The sequence below is a fragment of the Lynx canadensis genome, chromosome A2, assembly GCF_007474595.2.
Source record: "Lynx canadensis isolate LIC74 chromosome A2, mLynCan4.pri.v2, whole genome shotgun sequence".
Taxonomy (NCBI): domain Eukaryota; kingdom Metazoa; phylum Chordata; class Mammalia; order Carnivora; family Felidae; genus Lynx; species Lynx canadensis.
In genome coordinates this window covers 81,778,205-81,796,418 of record NC_044304.2, presented here as the reverse complement: position 1 = coordinate 81,796,418, position 18,214 = coordinate 81,778,205, and the positions used below count along the sequence as shown (strand labels likewise).

At 34.6% G+C, this 18,214-nt stretch overlaps 1 protein-coding gene across 1 annotated transcript in view; it reads right to left on the bottom strand.

The window, feature by feature from the left end:
- Positions 1-1,554: 1,554 nt before the first annotated feature.
- The window catches only part of PHTF2 (putative homeodomain transcription factor 2), a 128,361-nt gene continuing 111,701 nt past the window's right edge, over positions 1,555-18,214 (bottom strand). Inside the window, 11 exon segments of the mRNA XM_032592385.1 lie at positions 1,555-3,956; positions 5,012-5,137; positions 7,304-7,399; positions 8,518-8,542; positions 8,544-8,595; positions 8,598-8,670; positions 12,001-12,084; positions 13,110-13,112; positions 14,963-15,094; positions 15,324-15,596; positions 17,246-17,374. Coding sequence (XP_032448276.1) covers positions 3,861-3,956; positions 5,012-5,137; positions 7,304-7,399; positions 8,518-8,542; positions 8,544-8,595; positions 8,598-8,670; positions 12,001-12,084; positions 13,110-13,112; positions 14,963-15,094; positions 15,324-15,596; positions 17,246-17,374 — 1,089 coding nt within the window. The 3' untranslated portion in view covers positions 1,555-3,860.

The window sequence follows — 18,214 nt, the reverse complement described above, 5'->3', positions numbered from 1 at the left end:
ATATGCTCCAAAGTCTCCACACCATGTGCTCCTGGTGTTCTTCAGGTCAGTTTCCACACTGTATATACCCCTGTATTGTTTGCTTGCCTTCTCTCTAGGAGCAGCACAGTGCTCTCCAGGCTCTATCCCAGCCAAGCTGCTCATCTTTAAACTTTAGGCCTTAAGCCCCACTGGTTGCAAGAACTCACAAAATTCAGCCCCTCTCACTTTCCAAGCCAATGGCTATGGGGAAACATTCTTCTTGTGTGTTCCCCTGTGCATTCCTCTCCCTCTCGCCCTTCTGTGTGACTATGGCTCTCTCCCCTCTGCAACATCCAAAATCCATTTCTCTGCACTTCCTACCTTCTTCAATGTGGCCTCTTCTCGACCTTCAGTTATGGAATTTGTTCTGCCAGTCTTTAGGTCAATTTCTGGGGTATTTCGGATGATTTGACAGTTATCTAATTGTATTCATGGGATGAGACAAGCCTAGGGTCCTCCTACTCTTCCATCTTCTTTGTCTCTATAGAATATACTTTCAAAGGGAATAAAAGAAAATGTGGGTTTTATCATTAACAAAGTATAGCAACCTTGGGCAAGCTTCCTAACCTCTTTTGTGACGACAGGATTTTTATCTGATAAGAACGTTGGACTAGGTGCTGTCTAAGGGCCTATGTGACTCATTCATTCATTCATTCATTCAATAGACTGAGATTTTTCTATGTATCAGGTACCATTTTATGTGCTAGGAATACAGTGGTGAATGCAGTTAAAATCTCATGGAATTTACATTCTACAAAATTCCTGATCATAAGGTAGTAATTCTCAAGGTGGTGAGGAGTGACAGGTGGGACAAATTTTCCAAGTCACTTGGGGAACACTTTTTAAAAAATATACTGCCTCCTAGATCCACAGTCTCACCCCCAGTAGGAAGGCTCTGTGAGGAGCCAGTGCTATTGATAAGCATTTGAGGTATCCTTTGTACAGACTTGGCAGAAAAAGGGTTGAGAATCAGTGTTCTAAATGATACGGCAATTCAAAGACATGCCAGTCATATGCTCTATTTTGCATTCTGAAGGGAGACTCATTGAAAGAGCCAATTCCAAGCTTAAGGTAAGTTGGAAAGTGCAATTGAATTAAAAGTCCCTGATTAATTAAAGTCCTATGAACACTTGTACCAATCAACAGAAATATTAGAATGCTTACCCATCTTATTTTTGGCCATGATCTCTCATGCTGAACTCATGTGGCAAACTGTTTGCTTAAAAATACCACTATCCTTTCTGACAATGAGCTTTAATATCCAGGCCATGGCCAGTTTTCTGTATTAAATACAAACAAATAAGCAAAAAAAAAAAAAAAAATTAATGACATCATAGCATTTTGGTGGCGGAAGACCTGCATATTCTTCATGTTGAGAATCATAACAAAATCTTAAATGTCGGGAAGTTTTAAAAAATTTATTTCCACTCGTCTGAAATCTAAGCGTGATAACTAAAGTTTATGCTATAGTAAATACAACATTACCATAGAAATGTATATGAATTTAAAATGAAAAGAAAACAACAGAAAACCTTCAGTTTAACACTGTCAGCATAGAATATTTTATTTTAAACTTGCTGTTCAAACGTTCAATTACAACACATGTGGCAAAGAAACAACAGTTAACACACAACATCTGCCACAATTCTATCTCTTAACTGCCTTTCTATATTATGTGATATGTTACAATTTCTTTCAATTTCTTACATTCACGGTATTCTTAAAGGCAGCAAATGTCAATTTTTTCTGCTTTGAAAACAATTCCATTAATATTTTGAAATTGCTTAAAATGACAACTTTTTCCTTTTGGTATTCTATTGCTGCCCACATTAGAGACATAATTCATAGTATTTATAGGTTGTTGAGAGGTATACTGTACTCAATAAATCAACTCCCAACTCTAAGTTAAAATGAACTTCAATCCAAAACAAGCATTTTCCTAAATCAGTATACTCAGCTACCTTTCTCAAAAATATTTCCATTCTGAAATAGTTTTTTTTTTGTGAGATACAATAGTTTCATCCTTTATTCCTAACAGAACTCATGCTGTACTTTTTTTTCTCAAAATATATTTGATATATTCTGTGCAAAATGTTAAGTTCTGTATAGGTATGTACCTTATTCTGAAAAAGTTTATAAAATATAATTCCTAAAAACAACCTCAACATTAGACAATAGAGGAAGAAGAAACATATCAAACAAAGCCTAAGTTTCCACATGAGAAAATAAGTATGTTCTTAAAGCTCCAGTAATACATTCCTTGAAAGAACTCAGAATGCACTTTGGTCATTATTAAACATAGGAGAACATAGGTAATAAAACAAATTGCTTTTGTTGTTTTCTACATAAAGAAAATATACTACACAATGAGGCTGATCAAAAGGAATGGTAAGAGCAAAGTGATATTATGACATGGCTCTGTTCTCTACACATTCCTGATCTTAAGATTATGATTTGGGGATTAAAACTGCACCAATCAAATAAATCATTTACAATTAATTATTTTAATAAATTCCCTAAAACATGGTAAAAAATGTGAGGATATTCAACATGATATACCTTGCACCAAGAAAATTCTATACTGTTTCAAATAAATTCTTTGTTTAGAAACTAGATACCCAGTTAAAAAAAAATTGCAAAAACATTTCATGTTTATGTAATTCCTAATATATTCTTGATTGTACAAATGTAACAACTTAAAATCAAGGCCCAATGTAAGATATCACCATATTTGCCCTATCTACCTAACATGCCAACATGATATGTTCTCATTTGGACACTTGGCAAATTGTGTGTGCATGTGTATGTGGGGGAGTAGGTAACTTTCCAGGTTAAAAGCATCTAAAATAGCCCTTATAAAATTGGAGGTGAGGGGGATGCACCAGATTAAGTTTAGAGGATAGAATTTGCAAACTGAAGCTCTTTTCTGAAAATTTGGATATAGTTTTATAACTAGCAATCAAAGGAATATTTTATTGGTTCTTAACCTTGTTCTTAAGTTGTTCATTTGAGTGTGTATGCACTATAGTGTACCATGGGGAGAAAATATTTTACTTGAGTAAACATAATAATGTACTTTAGTAATATCAATAGGCACTTCACTTGTGAGATGAGTGTATACCTCACTCAAAAGGATACCATATCATGCCCTAGTACACTATAACATACCCATATAAAGATACGCATTAAAAGTAACAATTTTAAAAGTGCACATTTTGAGCATGCACAGTTGGAGCTGTGCAACAGCCCAGTGTTTCAAATAAATACAATTATTACTAGTTAATTTTTATCAAAATATCTTACAGTATGGTAACCATTTACAATTATTGCTCTATTAAGAGTTTTATCATCAAAGAGCACTTGTTGACCTGTTATGTAATACCCATATATATTAATACTGAAGGGTGTGTAACTGCAGCTTAATCAGTTCAGATCCTGGCATTGTTCCAAAATAATTCAAGAGAAACCCTGACTGGATCTTGATTCACCAAAGAACACACTTTATGTGTTTAGCTGAGTCCAATGCAATATTCCAAGTTAAAGAAGTTTTCCTCAAGTAAGGCAAGTTCACGGCATTGATGGAGAAACGGGGCTTAGCAATGGCTTCTATTCTCACGATTTGTTATTTTGTCAATTATTTATGAACAATTACCAGGATCTCAAGTATCTGGATATCAGTTTTATCACCCTTTCGACAACTAAGTACATCAATGCTAAAATAAATATAAAGACTAAAATAATGTAAAAAACAGTGAACAAGTAAAATAAATATAAGAATTGCACAAGACAGTCTGATGTAAACACTTCGATTTCCCAGCTGAGACTCCTGAAGCAAAGAGTCAGTGACTGCTTTCAGGCAGCTTAGTTGGTACTCTTATTCTGGAAAAGAGGCTACATCTTCTTTTCTCTGCATTGTCATGATTTAATCTTCCACGCTAGTGAAAAAACAATAGAAGTAGTAACCATTAGAGTCAGTTTTTTTTTTTAGTGTTTTTAAATGTTTTTTATTTATTTGGAGACAGAGAGAGAGAGAGTGTGCGCTTGAGCGGAGGGCAGGGAGAGGGAGGGGGACAGAGGATCTAAAGCAGGCTTCACGGCAACAGCAGCGAGCCGAATGCAGGGCTCCAACTCATGTACCACGAGATCATTACCTGAGCAGAAGCTGGACGCTCAAACAACTTAGCCATCTGGGCACCCCTAGAGTCAGTTTTAATACTGTAACTTATAAATTATATTACATAATGCTATTATCTAAATTTCATTCATAAACAAGTATAGGTTCTACTATTTTAAACTCTTTTATCCTTGCATTTTCAAGAATAATTCACCTTAAATAAAAAAGTAAAAATCAGATTTCCCTTGCTTTCTTTTATTGGGAAGTAGCAATATACATATACCACTTGTTTAATATGAATAATCTACACCTTACTCACCAAGAGTTGTGCATATGCTGGGGATATATGCATTGCTGTATAATAAATAACTTTTGGCCAAAAAAAGAAATAAGGTTCTTCTTTTCCTTTTTATCACCTAAATTAGATTCAGATTATGAGTAAAAAATGAATACCTTATTCTATACAAGAGTCCTATCTGTATGAATACTGTTCCAAATTAGGAGTTCCATGAGCATTATAAACCAAGAAAATTATTCATTCTTTGTGCACAATATTATGAAAATTATTTCACCACTGTGGATTCGAGATCTCAAAAGACGGACAGGGTAAAATAAATGTCACAAGGTGTCACAGGGCACTAGAAATAAAATATACCTGGAAGGGGCACCTGGGTGACTCAGTCAGTTGAGTGTCTGACTCTTGATTGTGGCTCAGGTCATGATCTCACAGTTGTGAGATCGAGCCCCACATCAGGCTCCGTGCTGAGTGTGGAACCTGCTTAGGACTCTCTCTCTTTCCCTCTCTCTCTCTCTCTCTCTCTCTCTCTCTCTCTCTCTCAAAAAAGAAAAACAACACAAAAACTTGGAAACTCTTACCTTTAAATTAAATCCAAGCAAGTCACTGATAACGCCAGAAACAGCAGACAGTATGACAACCTGGGTGATGTTATAAAGCAGTGGATTCATTGTAAGCCCATATAATCTAAAGGGACTGTCCAATTCCTAGCAAAAGAAAAAACAAAAAACAAAAAACATGAGCCCAGAAATACATTAAGAATCAAGAGTTAAACTAATTCAGGGCAATATACAATGAGAATTTTTGAAAAAAACTTTCATAAAACAGTTACAAATTGTGGATAGTTTTAGAAAGGATAAACTTGGCTAAACTTAAACTATATATATCTATATATCTATCTATCTATATATATATATACACATATGTACATATACATATGTATGTGTGTGTGTGTATATATATATATATATATATATATATATATACACTTTCAGGTTTTTCTTTTTCTTAGAAGTGACTTCCATTAAAAGAACTCTGTGATCTAAATTCGTAACTGCAATTTCCGTCTCAAATGAATGACTAGTAAAGTACTGGTCTAATAATTACCAAGAGTATGAAAACATTTTCTAGTATAAGAACAAAAAATGTTAAGAGAATAATACCTTTTTGCACAAGAATTAGAAAAGTAGCCAAATTTTCTGTTATTAATACATACATAAAACTCCCTTAAGACAATTACTTTTCAAATATAAGAATTAATTGAATCAAAGATTTAAAATTCTATGATTTATTTATTCTCAGATTCAAAGTTATATGGCAGGCCCTGTGTTAAGCTCTAGGAAGTCAGATTTAGTCCCTGTGCTGACAGACCTTACAGTTGAATAGACATACAAATAAATAATTAATTGTGAGTCTCCCATAAAAGAGCTATGTATTAAAAAGGCAGTGGGTCCTAGAGGAAGGTGCTCCTAAAACTTAGTGGGAGGAGGTAATAGGTATTCCATAAGACACATGAAAACATGGCATCTTTGAATGGCTACAGGTTGCCCAGCATTGTTAGGGGCCAACTGCAAGGAAAGAAATCCTTCAAATCTGTAAAACGGGCTACTTAGGTAAGGGTCATTCTTTACACAAATCGTACTAACAGACTGAATTTAATCAGGGGGAGTGTATCAGATGTGCACATGAGAAAGATCACAGGCAGTAGGCAAGCACTGTGGAAAGGGCGCTGGAGAACAGTGAGACTAGAAGCAGAAGGCCTGCTTTGTTCAATGGATCAAAGCTCAAGTGAGAGACAATGAGGGCCTGACCTAGGATAGTACTGATAGGGAAGCGGAGATATACTAGAGGATATTGGAGAGGTTAAATCAATGGGCCTGAGAATTTCTTGGCAGTGAAGAGTGACAGAGAAAAACCAATCTATATTAACTTCCAGGTTTCTGAGTAGAAGATTGTATATAATTGTGTGTGATCAAAAGGATCACATTGTTGTGCTCTGTAGTTTCTCAAATTTCCCTCTACTCTGGATTGAAGCTGCTTGTAAGTCTCATCCTGTCTAGCACAGTGCCTACACTCTGAAGATATCAACACATATGTACCAGACAAGCCCACCCGCCTCTCTTCTGAACCTTGCTTGTCAAGGCCTATTATATACTGTGAGGCAGTACCTAATTAAGTTGGCAATTAGGCAGTACCTAATTGACTGAAGAATAAACGTAATACTGAGAGACTACTAATTTTACACCATTCTCTGAAAACATTATATTCAATTTGTTACAGAAATTGAGATTTTAAAAAACATTTTCCTTTTAAGAAAGAAAAAACATTACTAATACTGCAAAGCAATGCTAGAAATATTTTATCAAATTACCTCCAAAGAGTATTATGACATCAAATATTTTGAAATTATATTTTTGTCACCAAAAATGATTCAAAAATTTAAAGGTTTATGGTGATATATATTTATTATAATTACTATGTATACTAATTTTTAAGCTAACTCAGGCCACGCAGAAGACTGCTCTGAGAAATATAAAATGAGAAAATTTCCAAATTAACACCAAATCTCCCTTTTTGAAATCTATTTTAAGTACTAGGAGGCAAAATTTCCAAGATACCAACCTCTAAATACTTTAAACATAAAGTCTTAAATTTTCAAAAGTTATTAAAATTTCAAAATGATATGATTTGGATCACACTGGTTAGTTTTACAATAAGTAAAATGTACATGACACAAATGTGTTCAAATATAATTTGGAAACAATTTGGATAATCATAAAACCAAACATAAGATAGGATCTGCAAACAAAAGACTAAGATAAAATGTCAGAACAGCATATCTACATTATATCCATTTTCAGTTTTATTTTTACCTTTAGCAGTTTAGTAGCCAGCTTTAAAACATTATTCACTAGTGTCAGTTCCTCTTTTTTGTTAGGTTTCTTCTCCATTTTCAAGTAGAGGTTTATCTTTTATAAAAAAAGGAATGAAAACGAGGAATGAATAGTTAAAAATACTTAAAATTACAACAAATACTCATTTTTAAAAGGATTGAAAGACAGTCACTAAAACATTCATGGTGCTTCTCCGGGTATTGAGGTTATAGATGACATTAATATTCTCCTTCATACTTTACTGTATATTCCAAATTTCTTACAGTAAACATTTTATAATAAAATTTTAAACTTTTCAGATTAAAGCTGACACAGAGAAGGAAAACTTGATTTCATTATTTAATAGGTGAAATACTTTACTCCTAGAGCCAAACGAACAAAAGAGTAAGTAATAACTAAAGTAGATCAGTTGGTTTGTTTGCTGCTCTCCCCTTTCCCTTTAATTGAGCTCATGTGACAGGATTATGATTCTTTTTTTTATATTTTTTTTTCAACGTTTATTTATTTTTGGGACAGAGAGAGACAGAGCTGAACGGGGGAGGGGCAGAGAGAGAGGGAGACACAGAATCGGAAACAGGCTCCAGGCTCCCAGCCATCAGCCCGAGCCTGACGCTGGGGCTCGAACTCACGGACCGCGAGATCGTGACCTGGCTGAAGTCGGACGCTTAAACCGACTGCGCCACCCCAGGTGCCCCATGGGATTACTGATTCTTAAAAATCATACTTTCCCTGGCAAAACTACTCAAAACATTTTCACTGGCAGTAAGTTTCTTTGAGTAATTCCTATGGAATGGTAAGGAAAATATTAACAAATTAATACACAACAAAGTCAACCATCAAAATTCTTATGCTTTATCCTTCCTACTGAATAAAAATTCCTACTTCTTCAAATATGGCTCTGCTAGACTGCCAAGGAAACATATCCCACTAATGGTTTAAAGTTCATCCACTGCTATAAATAGTACTTGCTTCTTGTCAAATCAAAGTGAAACAGTAAAACAACAGGTCAGACTTGAAAGCCGCATCAAGGCAGGAACATTGAAGAAAGGCTCATGTCCTATCAAATGTCAAGTTTTTCTTTGTAACACAAATGCAATCTAAAACAGGTTTCTAAAAAACCTCAAGTAATGAAAAGATTTTTAGTTTAATATGTAGATTATAGGCATTAACTTATAATAAACATGCATTCTCACCTGTTCAGTAAGTAATATGAGGTATTGCTATATTTTTACTTGTCTCTGATCCAAGGGTAACAAATCTTAGGAGAAAAGTGTTAACGAGATGCACCAATTACTAGTTCCCAATTGTAGTGGACAATCAAGGAAGATCTCATGCACGTGAAGCAACTAAAAGTGTACGAAAAGGCAACATGAAGCAGCAATGTGATTCAAACAATTTCTTTTTTAAAGGAAATAACATTTTATTTCATACAAACTGATCACGAATATAGTATTTTTATTTTAAAAACATTCCACATTTATTATGAAATATTTCAAACACATCAATAATGTAATCAAAACCCATAACAAGAAGGTAGAGAGGGTAACTGCTTACTCCCAATTTTAAAGTAAATACCCCTAAGGTAATAAATATCGTATGTACAATGTCTGCTTTAAATTTTTAAAGATATACTTTAAGATAGTACTTTCCAGTCATTGTATTATGAATCTCCACTGAAATCACCAATTTGTTTTCTGCATCTGTTAAGATGATCATATGTTTTCTCCTTTTTTAATCAACTACAGGAGCTCAAACCAGATTTGTGAGTTGAAAATCTTTGCATTCCGGGTATAAACTATATTGGTCATGGCATATTTATTGTTATTAAGTTTGCTGGCTTCATCTTCCTAGTATTTTGCATTGAAGTTAATAAGGAAAATAAGCTCACAGTTTTCCATTTTATACTGTCTCTCAAGTCAATTGGTATCAAGATTCTATTAGTCACACAAAATGAGTTGGGGAATAGTCCCTTTTTTTCTACTCTCGAGGTGTTTGTGTAAGATTAGAATTACTGTTATTTGAATAATTGGCAAAATTCAACTGTAAACCACATGGGTCTGGAGGATTTTTGTTGGTGGCAAAGTTTAAACTATTGAATCAATACTACTTGTAGTTACGGTCTCCTCAGGTTTTCAGTTTTCGAGTCAGATTTAGTACATTATGCATTTGTACCAAATTGTCCACCTAGGTTTTCAACTTTAATGATATAAAGTAATTTATACTAGCATTCTTTAAACAATTTCTCAACTGTGTCAGTAGCTTACAGTTTAATACACTATGCTTTCTAAATATTTGTTATTTATATGCTTTAAAATTTCCAAATGTATGAGTTTTTTGCTGCTGTCATTGTTTTCTACCGTAACTGCATTACTGTTAGATTAAGTGGTCTACATTGTCTCAGCTGAGAATTACTTTGTGTCCAAGTACATAGGAAGTTTTGTAAACTGTCCTTGTGTTTGAAAAGAATATATATTCTCTAATTTTAGAACAAAATTTAAACTATCTTGTTTAGGTACATATCTTCATTGTTTTTTGTTTGTTGTTTTTGTCTGTTTAATCTATCAATTACTGAAAGAAATGTGTTAAAACCTTCCAATGAGGTTTTAAAAATAACTTCTTAGTGTTATTGATTTTGGCTATCTGTACATGTATTTTGAAGTTACTGGATTACATGCATACAAGCTGAGAATTATTAGACCTTGATGAATTATTCTTTTAATTTTTGTCACGTTTCCCTTATCCCCCATTGAACTTAGATTACAGTCATTTCATCTGATATTAATATGAACTCACCAGCTTTCTTATAGCTAGTATTGCCTGCCTCTTCCTAAGAGACAGAATTACTACAGGATGTACTTCAGGAACATGGAAATTAAGCTTGGAACAAAAGGCTAACATGCATAAGGAACTGTAAGTAAAGAAATCAGTCTTTTCCTCCTGGTTGCTTTTAAGACTTTTCTCTCTGTTTGGGTGTTCTGTAGTTCTTCCACAATGTGTCTTGAGTGTAGATTTATATTTATTGCTCCTTCTTATTCTTGTTGTGCTTCCTAAATCCAAAGTTAAGGTCTTAGCAACACAGAAAAACTGTTAGCCATTATCTCTCCAAATACTGCTCTCCTTCTCCTTCCATCTGGAATTCCTATGGATATATGTTGGCTCTCTCCCATGTTTCAATCTCCTTTTTCATATTTCCATCTCTTTATCTCTGTCCTATATTTTGGGTAACTTCTTCCATCTCCCATTCACTATTTTTAGCTGTCTTCAATCTGCTATTTTTTATTGTGTTGTTAATGTCAATAACTGAATTTTTCATTTCTCTGAAGTGCTGTCAGTTCTTTTCAAATCTGTTCTTTTTTCATAGTGTTATCTGTGTCTTTATCTTATAGTTCTTATCTGATCAGTTTATCATCTGAGGCAGCTAATCTCCTGCTTGTGGTTCACTGACTGGCTCAATATGGATGGTTTCTTCAGTGTTTTGAAACCTCAAGAGGCTTCTTCATCTGTGGACATCCTGAGGCCTAGGCTGAAGTCACATTCCCCAAGAACCAATCTTGGTTTTGCTTCTGCCAAATATCCTAGGACCGCTTCTTATATTAACTTCTTGACACGGAGATTACAGGACAAGATCTGTAATGCACATTTTAAACCCTGAACCTCTAATAAGGACAGACCTACAGTTACATATTCTTAGGGCAGAGACTTATCCCCCCATTCTAGTCAGAGTCCAGGCAGAGTTAGATGAGCTTTCTTATTATCCTCCTGGGCTGGTGGACAGGCTGTTTTTCTTATTCTACCTTTTCATGGAGACCGTAGTCCTGTAAGGGGTCTGGTTTACGGGGGGGAGCATGTATAAGGGTGTATGCAGGCTGAGGCCTCATCTTCTGTCCTCTTGTGGGCCTAAATCTCAAGTCTCTAGGATACAAAGATTGACAGTGTACCTCACCTCCTCATCCTAGCGCTCTCACAGCATTAACACATATACTTAACTGCTCTGTTTTTTAGCTTTATCTTCATTTTTGGCCCCTTACTGTCTTATAAACTCAGATATGCATGTAATATGTACATAGAAGAGCTTATATATGAATATTAAACAGCTAAGTTTCCACCCACCCTCTGGACCAACAGTATTTTAAAGCAGAAGAATCTTCAGGTAATCTAGTATGTCACAGTACTTGAAATGGAAGTTTAATTTTATAATGCAGAATATCCTGAGATACTTCTGTGCTTCCTGACTAGTCTTGGACAATGAGAGTTCTTTCTCAGAGCCTGAGGCAGTCATGTCACCGTGACGATTCAGATATAAAATGAAAGAATACTACGTGTGAATAAAGCAGAGATTTGTGAAAAACAGTCTGAAACAATTTTGCAATTCTAGCCACTAATAAGTTTGTTTGGGAAATAAAGATAACCAGGTAAGTGACTGAGAAAAAGTAATTACTATATATTCAATCAACAGACATCTGAGACTATGCTAGCCACTGCTCATGACACAGAGATGAATAAGACCCCTTTATTTATTCTACTGAAAAAAAACTGCAAAAGGTCAATTTCAAAACTTGTATAACTAGGCTTCCTTATAATATTACTACTGTGGTTGTTTATTATTAGAAAGCTTTCTGGAGCCCAATAATTATAGATATGATTATCTACTTTCTACACAGAACAAGTCAACTCACCTGGGCACAACAGATAAATACAACTGATATAGTCAACAAGAAAGCAGATGAAACTATAACATCGACTGATCGCTGAGGACCTCGCTGGGGAAAAAGAGGAAAAATGCTTTTAAATATATTTACTAATTAGCAGCTAATTCCATGCTTTCAATTAAAGTGTTGATCCATCCCTGCAGGTTGATCATAGCTTACAATGTTGAAAATATACCTAATTTGTTGGATGAATTTTAATTACAAAGTGTTACTATTTCCTGAGGATTTGCAATACAGTAAACATGGTGAATACATAGCATAGAATTCTTAGCATAACTTCCACGTTTTTCATTTCCTTTCATTCCAAATATTTTGTCAAACACTAATCATTTATTCAACAGATATTTCTTGAGCACCTTCTCAGAATGAGGCACTGTGCTGGGCACTGAAAATACAGCAGAGAACAAAACACACACAGTCCCTACCTTCACAGGAAGTAGCAGGAAGTCAGACATCAAGCTTACAGCCACAGATATATGTGATCAGTTGTAATAAGTGCTATAAAGGAAAGGTAAAGGATGCTCGGAGAAAACTGGTAGAGAATTTGGTTTAAGTATCACTTCCTTAAGGAGATCTTTCCCAGGCCCACACTCCTAACTCTTACAGGCAAGTTAGGAAGATAACCTGGGAAGATCTTCCTGATACTGTGATATTTATACCAGAATAGGGTGCTCAGGTATGATGGCACATGGCAGTGTTCCTGGCAGAAGGAAGGACAAGTGCAAGAGCACAAAACAGTAAAAATAATATTGCATTCAAAGAACTGAAGCAGTCTGGTATGGCTGGAATGCAGAGAGGAAAGTGTTTCAAAATGAGACAAGGGAGACAGGATATCCTCAGGAGCTAGGTCACGAAGGGCATTGATAAGCCCTGTTCAGATTTTGTCCTTTAAGAGCAATGGAGAACCCTCAGAAAGTTTTAAGAATCACATAATGAGGGGCACCTGGGTGGCTCAGTCGGTTAAGCATCCGACTTCGGCTCAGGTCATGATCTCACAGTCTGTGAGTTCAAGCCCCCCGTTGAGCTCTGTGCTGACAGCTCAGAGCCTGGAGCCTGATTCAGATTCTGTGTCTCACTCTCTCTCTGCCGCTCCCCTGCTCATGCTCTGTCTCTCTCTGTCTCAAAAATAAAAAACATTGAAAAAAATTTTTTAAAGAATCATATAATGAAATCTACATTTTAAAAAGACCTCTGGTGGCAGACTGAGGAATGTATTGGAAGGAGGAAACCTGAATGCAGGGAGGACAGTTAACAGGCATCTACAGTAGCCCAAAGCAGATGATTGAAGGTTTCATTCAGGTTGCAGACATGGAAACAAAGAAGTAAATGGATCCAAGATATATTTTGGAAGTAGAAAGGGTGGAAAATGGTGATGAGTTGGATGTTGGAAATGCAAGAGAGGGAAGTAATAAATACCAAGGATAATTCCTAGGTCTGGGGCTACAGATTTTCCTCGCTAAATTTTAAGCTCCGAAAGGTAAGGCCTTGCATGTCATCAGTAGTGGATGTTAAGTGGTTAGCGTTAAATACATGTTTATTGAATGAAACAAACAATGTACAAAAGAATACAACATCTACTATATAACAGATTGATAATGAGGACGAATTACAGATGGCTTCTCACTAAGCCACGTAACAAAGATCATATTCATCCCTCCACATAACAGAAAAGTCACAGTGAGTAAAAATAATCCATGCCAATTTTTAGCATTTCCCCATGGAGACTAACAAATTAAATCTATGAACAATGAATTTTTTAAATAGAAGGGTAGACAAATAGTGCAAACTTTTTTCCACTTCTTTCATTGTTACTTCAAAATGAAAAGCATTAAAGATCTAGGTATATCAGAGGGTTTCTGATCTTTTGGCCAGCTTTATTTAAGGCCTGATTACTCCATGCATAATGAAAATCACTGCATCTTAATGTAGCAAAGAAATAATCCTCAGAAGAAGTGCTTTCCTAAACTTAATTCAGAAGTTCCCCATTTCCCTCCTGAGTTTTTATATCTTACTGCCATAATTAGGAAAGTTATTTTAAAAGATTAAGGGAAAAGAACAGCATGAAGAGAATGGCTTAGAACTGCAAGCTAATATTTTTAAATAGTAATAGGCCACTTCAGTGAGGATACTCACTGATTAGTTTTTTAAATTCTTTTTTAAGCAGTGGGCTCCCTCTGCTGGCTTCTGATAACCATTCTAGGTATGAATAAAATCTTTAAGCTTCTGAATGAGTAGAAGTTGGTGAGATTTATGAAAAAAAGATTATTGTCAAATCTAAAAAACAAAACCTATGAATAAACAAACAAAAAGCAGAATCAGACCTATAAATACAAAGAACAAACTGATGATTGCCAGAGGGAAGGGGGTGAGCGGATAGGCAAAATGGGCAAAGTGGAGTAGGAGGTACAGGCTTCCAGTTATGGAATGAGTAAGTCGCAGGAATAAAAGGCACAGGTTAGGGAATATAATCAATGGTATTGTATTAGTGCTGTAAGGTGACAGACGGTAGCTACACGCAGTGGTAAACATAGCATAGCATAGGACACAGAGGTGAATGACTATGTTGTACACCTGAAACTAATGTAACACTGTGTGTCAACTATGCTTCGATTAAAAAAAAATTAAAAATTAAAATAAAAAAATTAAAAATTAAAAAAAATAAAATATAAATCTATGACAATCTGATCTTGAATGATCTACATAAAAATGTATGTAAGCCTTTTAGACCTCAGGGGTTTTATCTAAAGAACCAGTTAAACATTTATTTTCAATTTCTGAATATGGATTGAAAAGAACACTAAGTATGACCACGCAGCAGCATGTTGCGTACACAGGTGACTACACATTTAGACATACACCCATATTGAAAAAAGAGAAACTCTGAGAGGAAGGCAGCATGTTAAGAGTACTGTTATCACTACCATTCTACCTTAAGATAGGACCGGAGAGAGAGCCACATTTTTATATTCTGTACTTTCTTCAACCGGAAATGAGGAACCTCAGATTTTCGAGCCCTCCTTGCAGATGTTAAATGTCCAAACAGTTTTGCAAAAAGTAATCGCTAAAAACAGATTAGGATAAGGATTAATTTTCAAGTAGATTACCACAGAAAAACAAAAATCAACAAAATATGGCTTGTTATAGGATTGTATTTGCTTAAGTACTACAAAAACAAAACAGGAAAATAATTAGCGGGTCAAATGATTTAATGAAATACTAAAATACTTCAGGAATTATCTATTATGAAAAGGATAAAATATTCTCTATTCAAAATTCTATATTATACTCACCTGTTTGTAAGTTCTTTCTGCTACACAGAGCAAAAAAAAGAAAATCCACACAAGAGACACACGAACCACGAAACTTATTATAACCATAGAAAGAACTATGACATCTTCATTAGAACCAAATGCAATCACATAAAGTTCTGAAGCAGAGTGTGCTGTGAGTTGTTCCAAGTCTGTAGCTTGGGAGAGTCGGAAAAAAAATGGAGTTAAACCCAGGATTAGAGAGATTGCATTTCCAAAAATCTGGTATCCTATTCCTGGTATATGGCTGTTCACCTATATTGAGAGAGAGAGAGAGAGAGAGAGAGAGACAGAAAGAAACCCAACCATACATAAATTTTATCTACAGTAAAATGAATTCCTATTAGGCATTATTTTATTTATAGTGGTATAAAATCATTTTGTTAAAATATATGAGTTTTAATACACGAATAATGAAATTTAAATTGACTCAAAGTTTGAGAGCATATTACAGGTAGATTGTAAGTCATTATATGTTCAGTTTTTAAAAACAGTTCATTATCAGATTTCTAATTCACTAAGTAGATGCAAAAGGATGAACTATTTGGTCTTACCTAGGTCTGGGGAAAAAATTCTATAGATCTCACTATTTCAAAAGTTAGAAATATTCACAAATACTTCCATATTAAAAAGAATGAGATCTATATCCACTTAAGCTCAGTACATAAAAAGAAAAATCTAGAATTACACTTATTTGATAAATTTGCAATCTGTGTTTTCCTTCAAAGAGCTCAGTATACAAATGGATATCTCCTTAATACTTTAAAACCATTTTAAAAGAAAATTTGTTAGAGGGGGGAAAATTAAATAAAAAAGGGGAAAAAGGGAGAATTATGAAAAAGGAAACTGGAAATGAAATAATGGGAAGTATAAGACTGGTAGGACTGGGAGGGATCTAGCTAACTTTCTATCATCATATTATACATTCTGGAAACAACCTGCTAGTTCACAGACAGCTAAGGTATGGAGCACCAACTACATCCACATCTCCAGAGATTCCTTAGGAGTATGTCATAGGATGGAAATCAATTTCTAGAGCAGTTACTTTAATTTCTGTCCTCCATAAAGTATGCATAATAGTTCTTACATAATGAACAATGCATGGAAATTTAGAAGTGTAAATAAAATTGGGGTGCCTGGGTGGCTCAGTCGATTAAGCTTCTGACTTCGGCTCAGGTCATGATCTCACGCTCTTGAGTTTGAGCCCGGAGTCTGGCTCTGTGCTGACAGTTCAGAGCCTGAAGCCTGCTTCAGATTCTGTGTTTCCTCTCTCTGCCCCTCCTCGCTCACACTGTCTCTCTGTCTCTCAAAAAATAAATAAACATTTTAAAAAATTTAAAAAAAAGTCCAAGTTAAATCATGCTAGTTGCCAAGAGGAATCAGATAAAATTTAAAAGTAGTAATGATTTCATAAAAAGACACATTTCATAACTGAAATATAAAACCCATAGTATTTGTACTCTACCTCCTGAAATACTCAAGACCTGTTACCTCTAGCTGCATTTACTTCTATTATTTAAGGTGGGCAAGCAAGTATCAATATAAATATTCTATTTGATTTTTTTTAAATAATAAATGAAGCAGGAGCGGAGGACACAGGAAAATAATAGCCTTCATCAACACTTGTGTATGTCTATGCACAATTTGATCCATGGAAGCAAAAGAAAGAATAACATAAAAGAAGAAATTTTAAATTGCATCATCTGTTCTTGGTCAGAAAGAATGAAAAACTAAAGCATGGGTGGTTTGGTGACAAATCACTGTATAAATCACAAACAGGACCAAATACAAATACTTTTTTTCATGTTGAAGAAATGAGAGAGTTGTAAATATAACATCCTAGTAATATATATTATATTAATAATGCTGTCTTATTCTGAACTAAAAGAATAATATTTAAGCACTCACTCTGTTCTTATCATTCCACTGATTTCAAGCACAGACATGTCTGCTTTCTGTGCAGTCATTGCCTTCCCACATATAGCACTTATTTTCTTAATCCCGGGTGGGAATTTGGAGCCAGGGCAAAGACTCTATAAAAAATAAACAGAAACTGGCTGAATACATTTATCACATTTCATAAATAAAAAACGTGTGTGATCTATATAAAATACACTAAAAAACAAATTGTGAATGCATTATCATATTTATAAAACAGAACATATATATGTGAAACATGGGTATACCTGTTTACATACACCAATTCAAAGACACTAAAATTCTATCTTAACATTAATGATAGCATATACATTGAACAGATGGCATAAAAAAATACAGTTATAAAAATGTGTACATTAAGAACGCCTCTAATAGGTGTTAGGCAAGAATACTATTCAAAAATCCTCTAAATGTGTCAGCAAAAGCCCTTGTTGTCAATTGTTACATAGCTATAATATAGTAGTTTTTTTTTTGTTCAAAAACAAAAATGGATATCAATTGTTCATATTATTGACTCTCCAACTTACGGTCGTTCAATACAAAGCACATGACAGCTAAGATTTAAACCTCTCTGAAAGACTAAACAGTGATATAATCTCATCCTGGAAGAGACTCTTCCTCATGCCCTTACCCTCATTATTTAATTTAGTTACTTTTCTGTATTTTAATCTAGCATTTCCCCAAAGGATTAACTTTTTTTGTTCCTTTGAGTATATATTGCAAATGGAAGCACCATGATACTAAAAGTACTCTCAATGTTTCAAGAAATAGAAAAAGGCAAAAAAAAAAAAAAGAAAAATTGAAAGCCTTAATACAAAGCATCAGATGCTTAAGTTTGTTTTTTTTTGTTTGTTTTAGATAATTAAAATAATAAACTTTGGGGTGCCTGGCTGGCTCAGTCAAGATGTGCCTCTTGATATTGCGGTTGTGAGTAT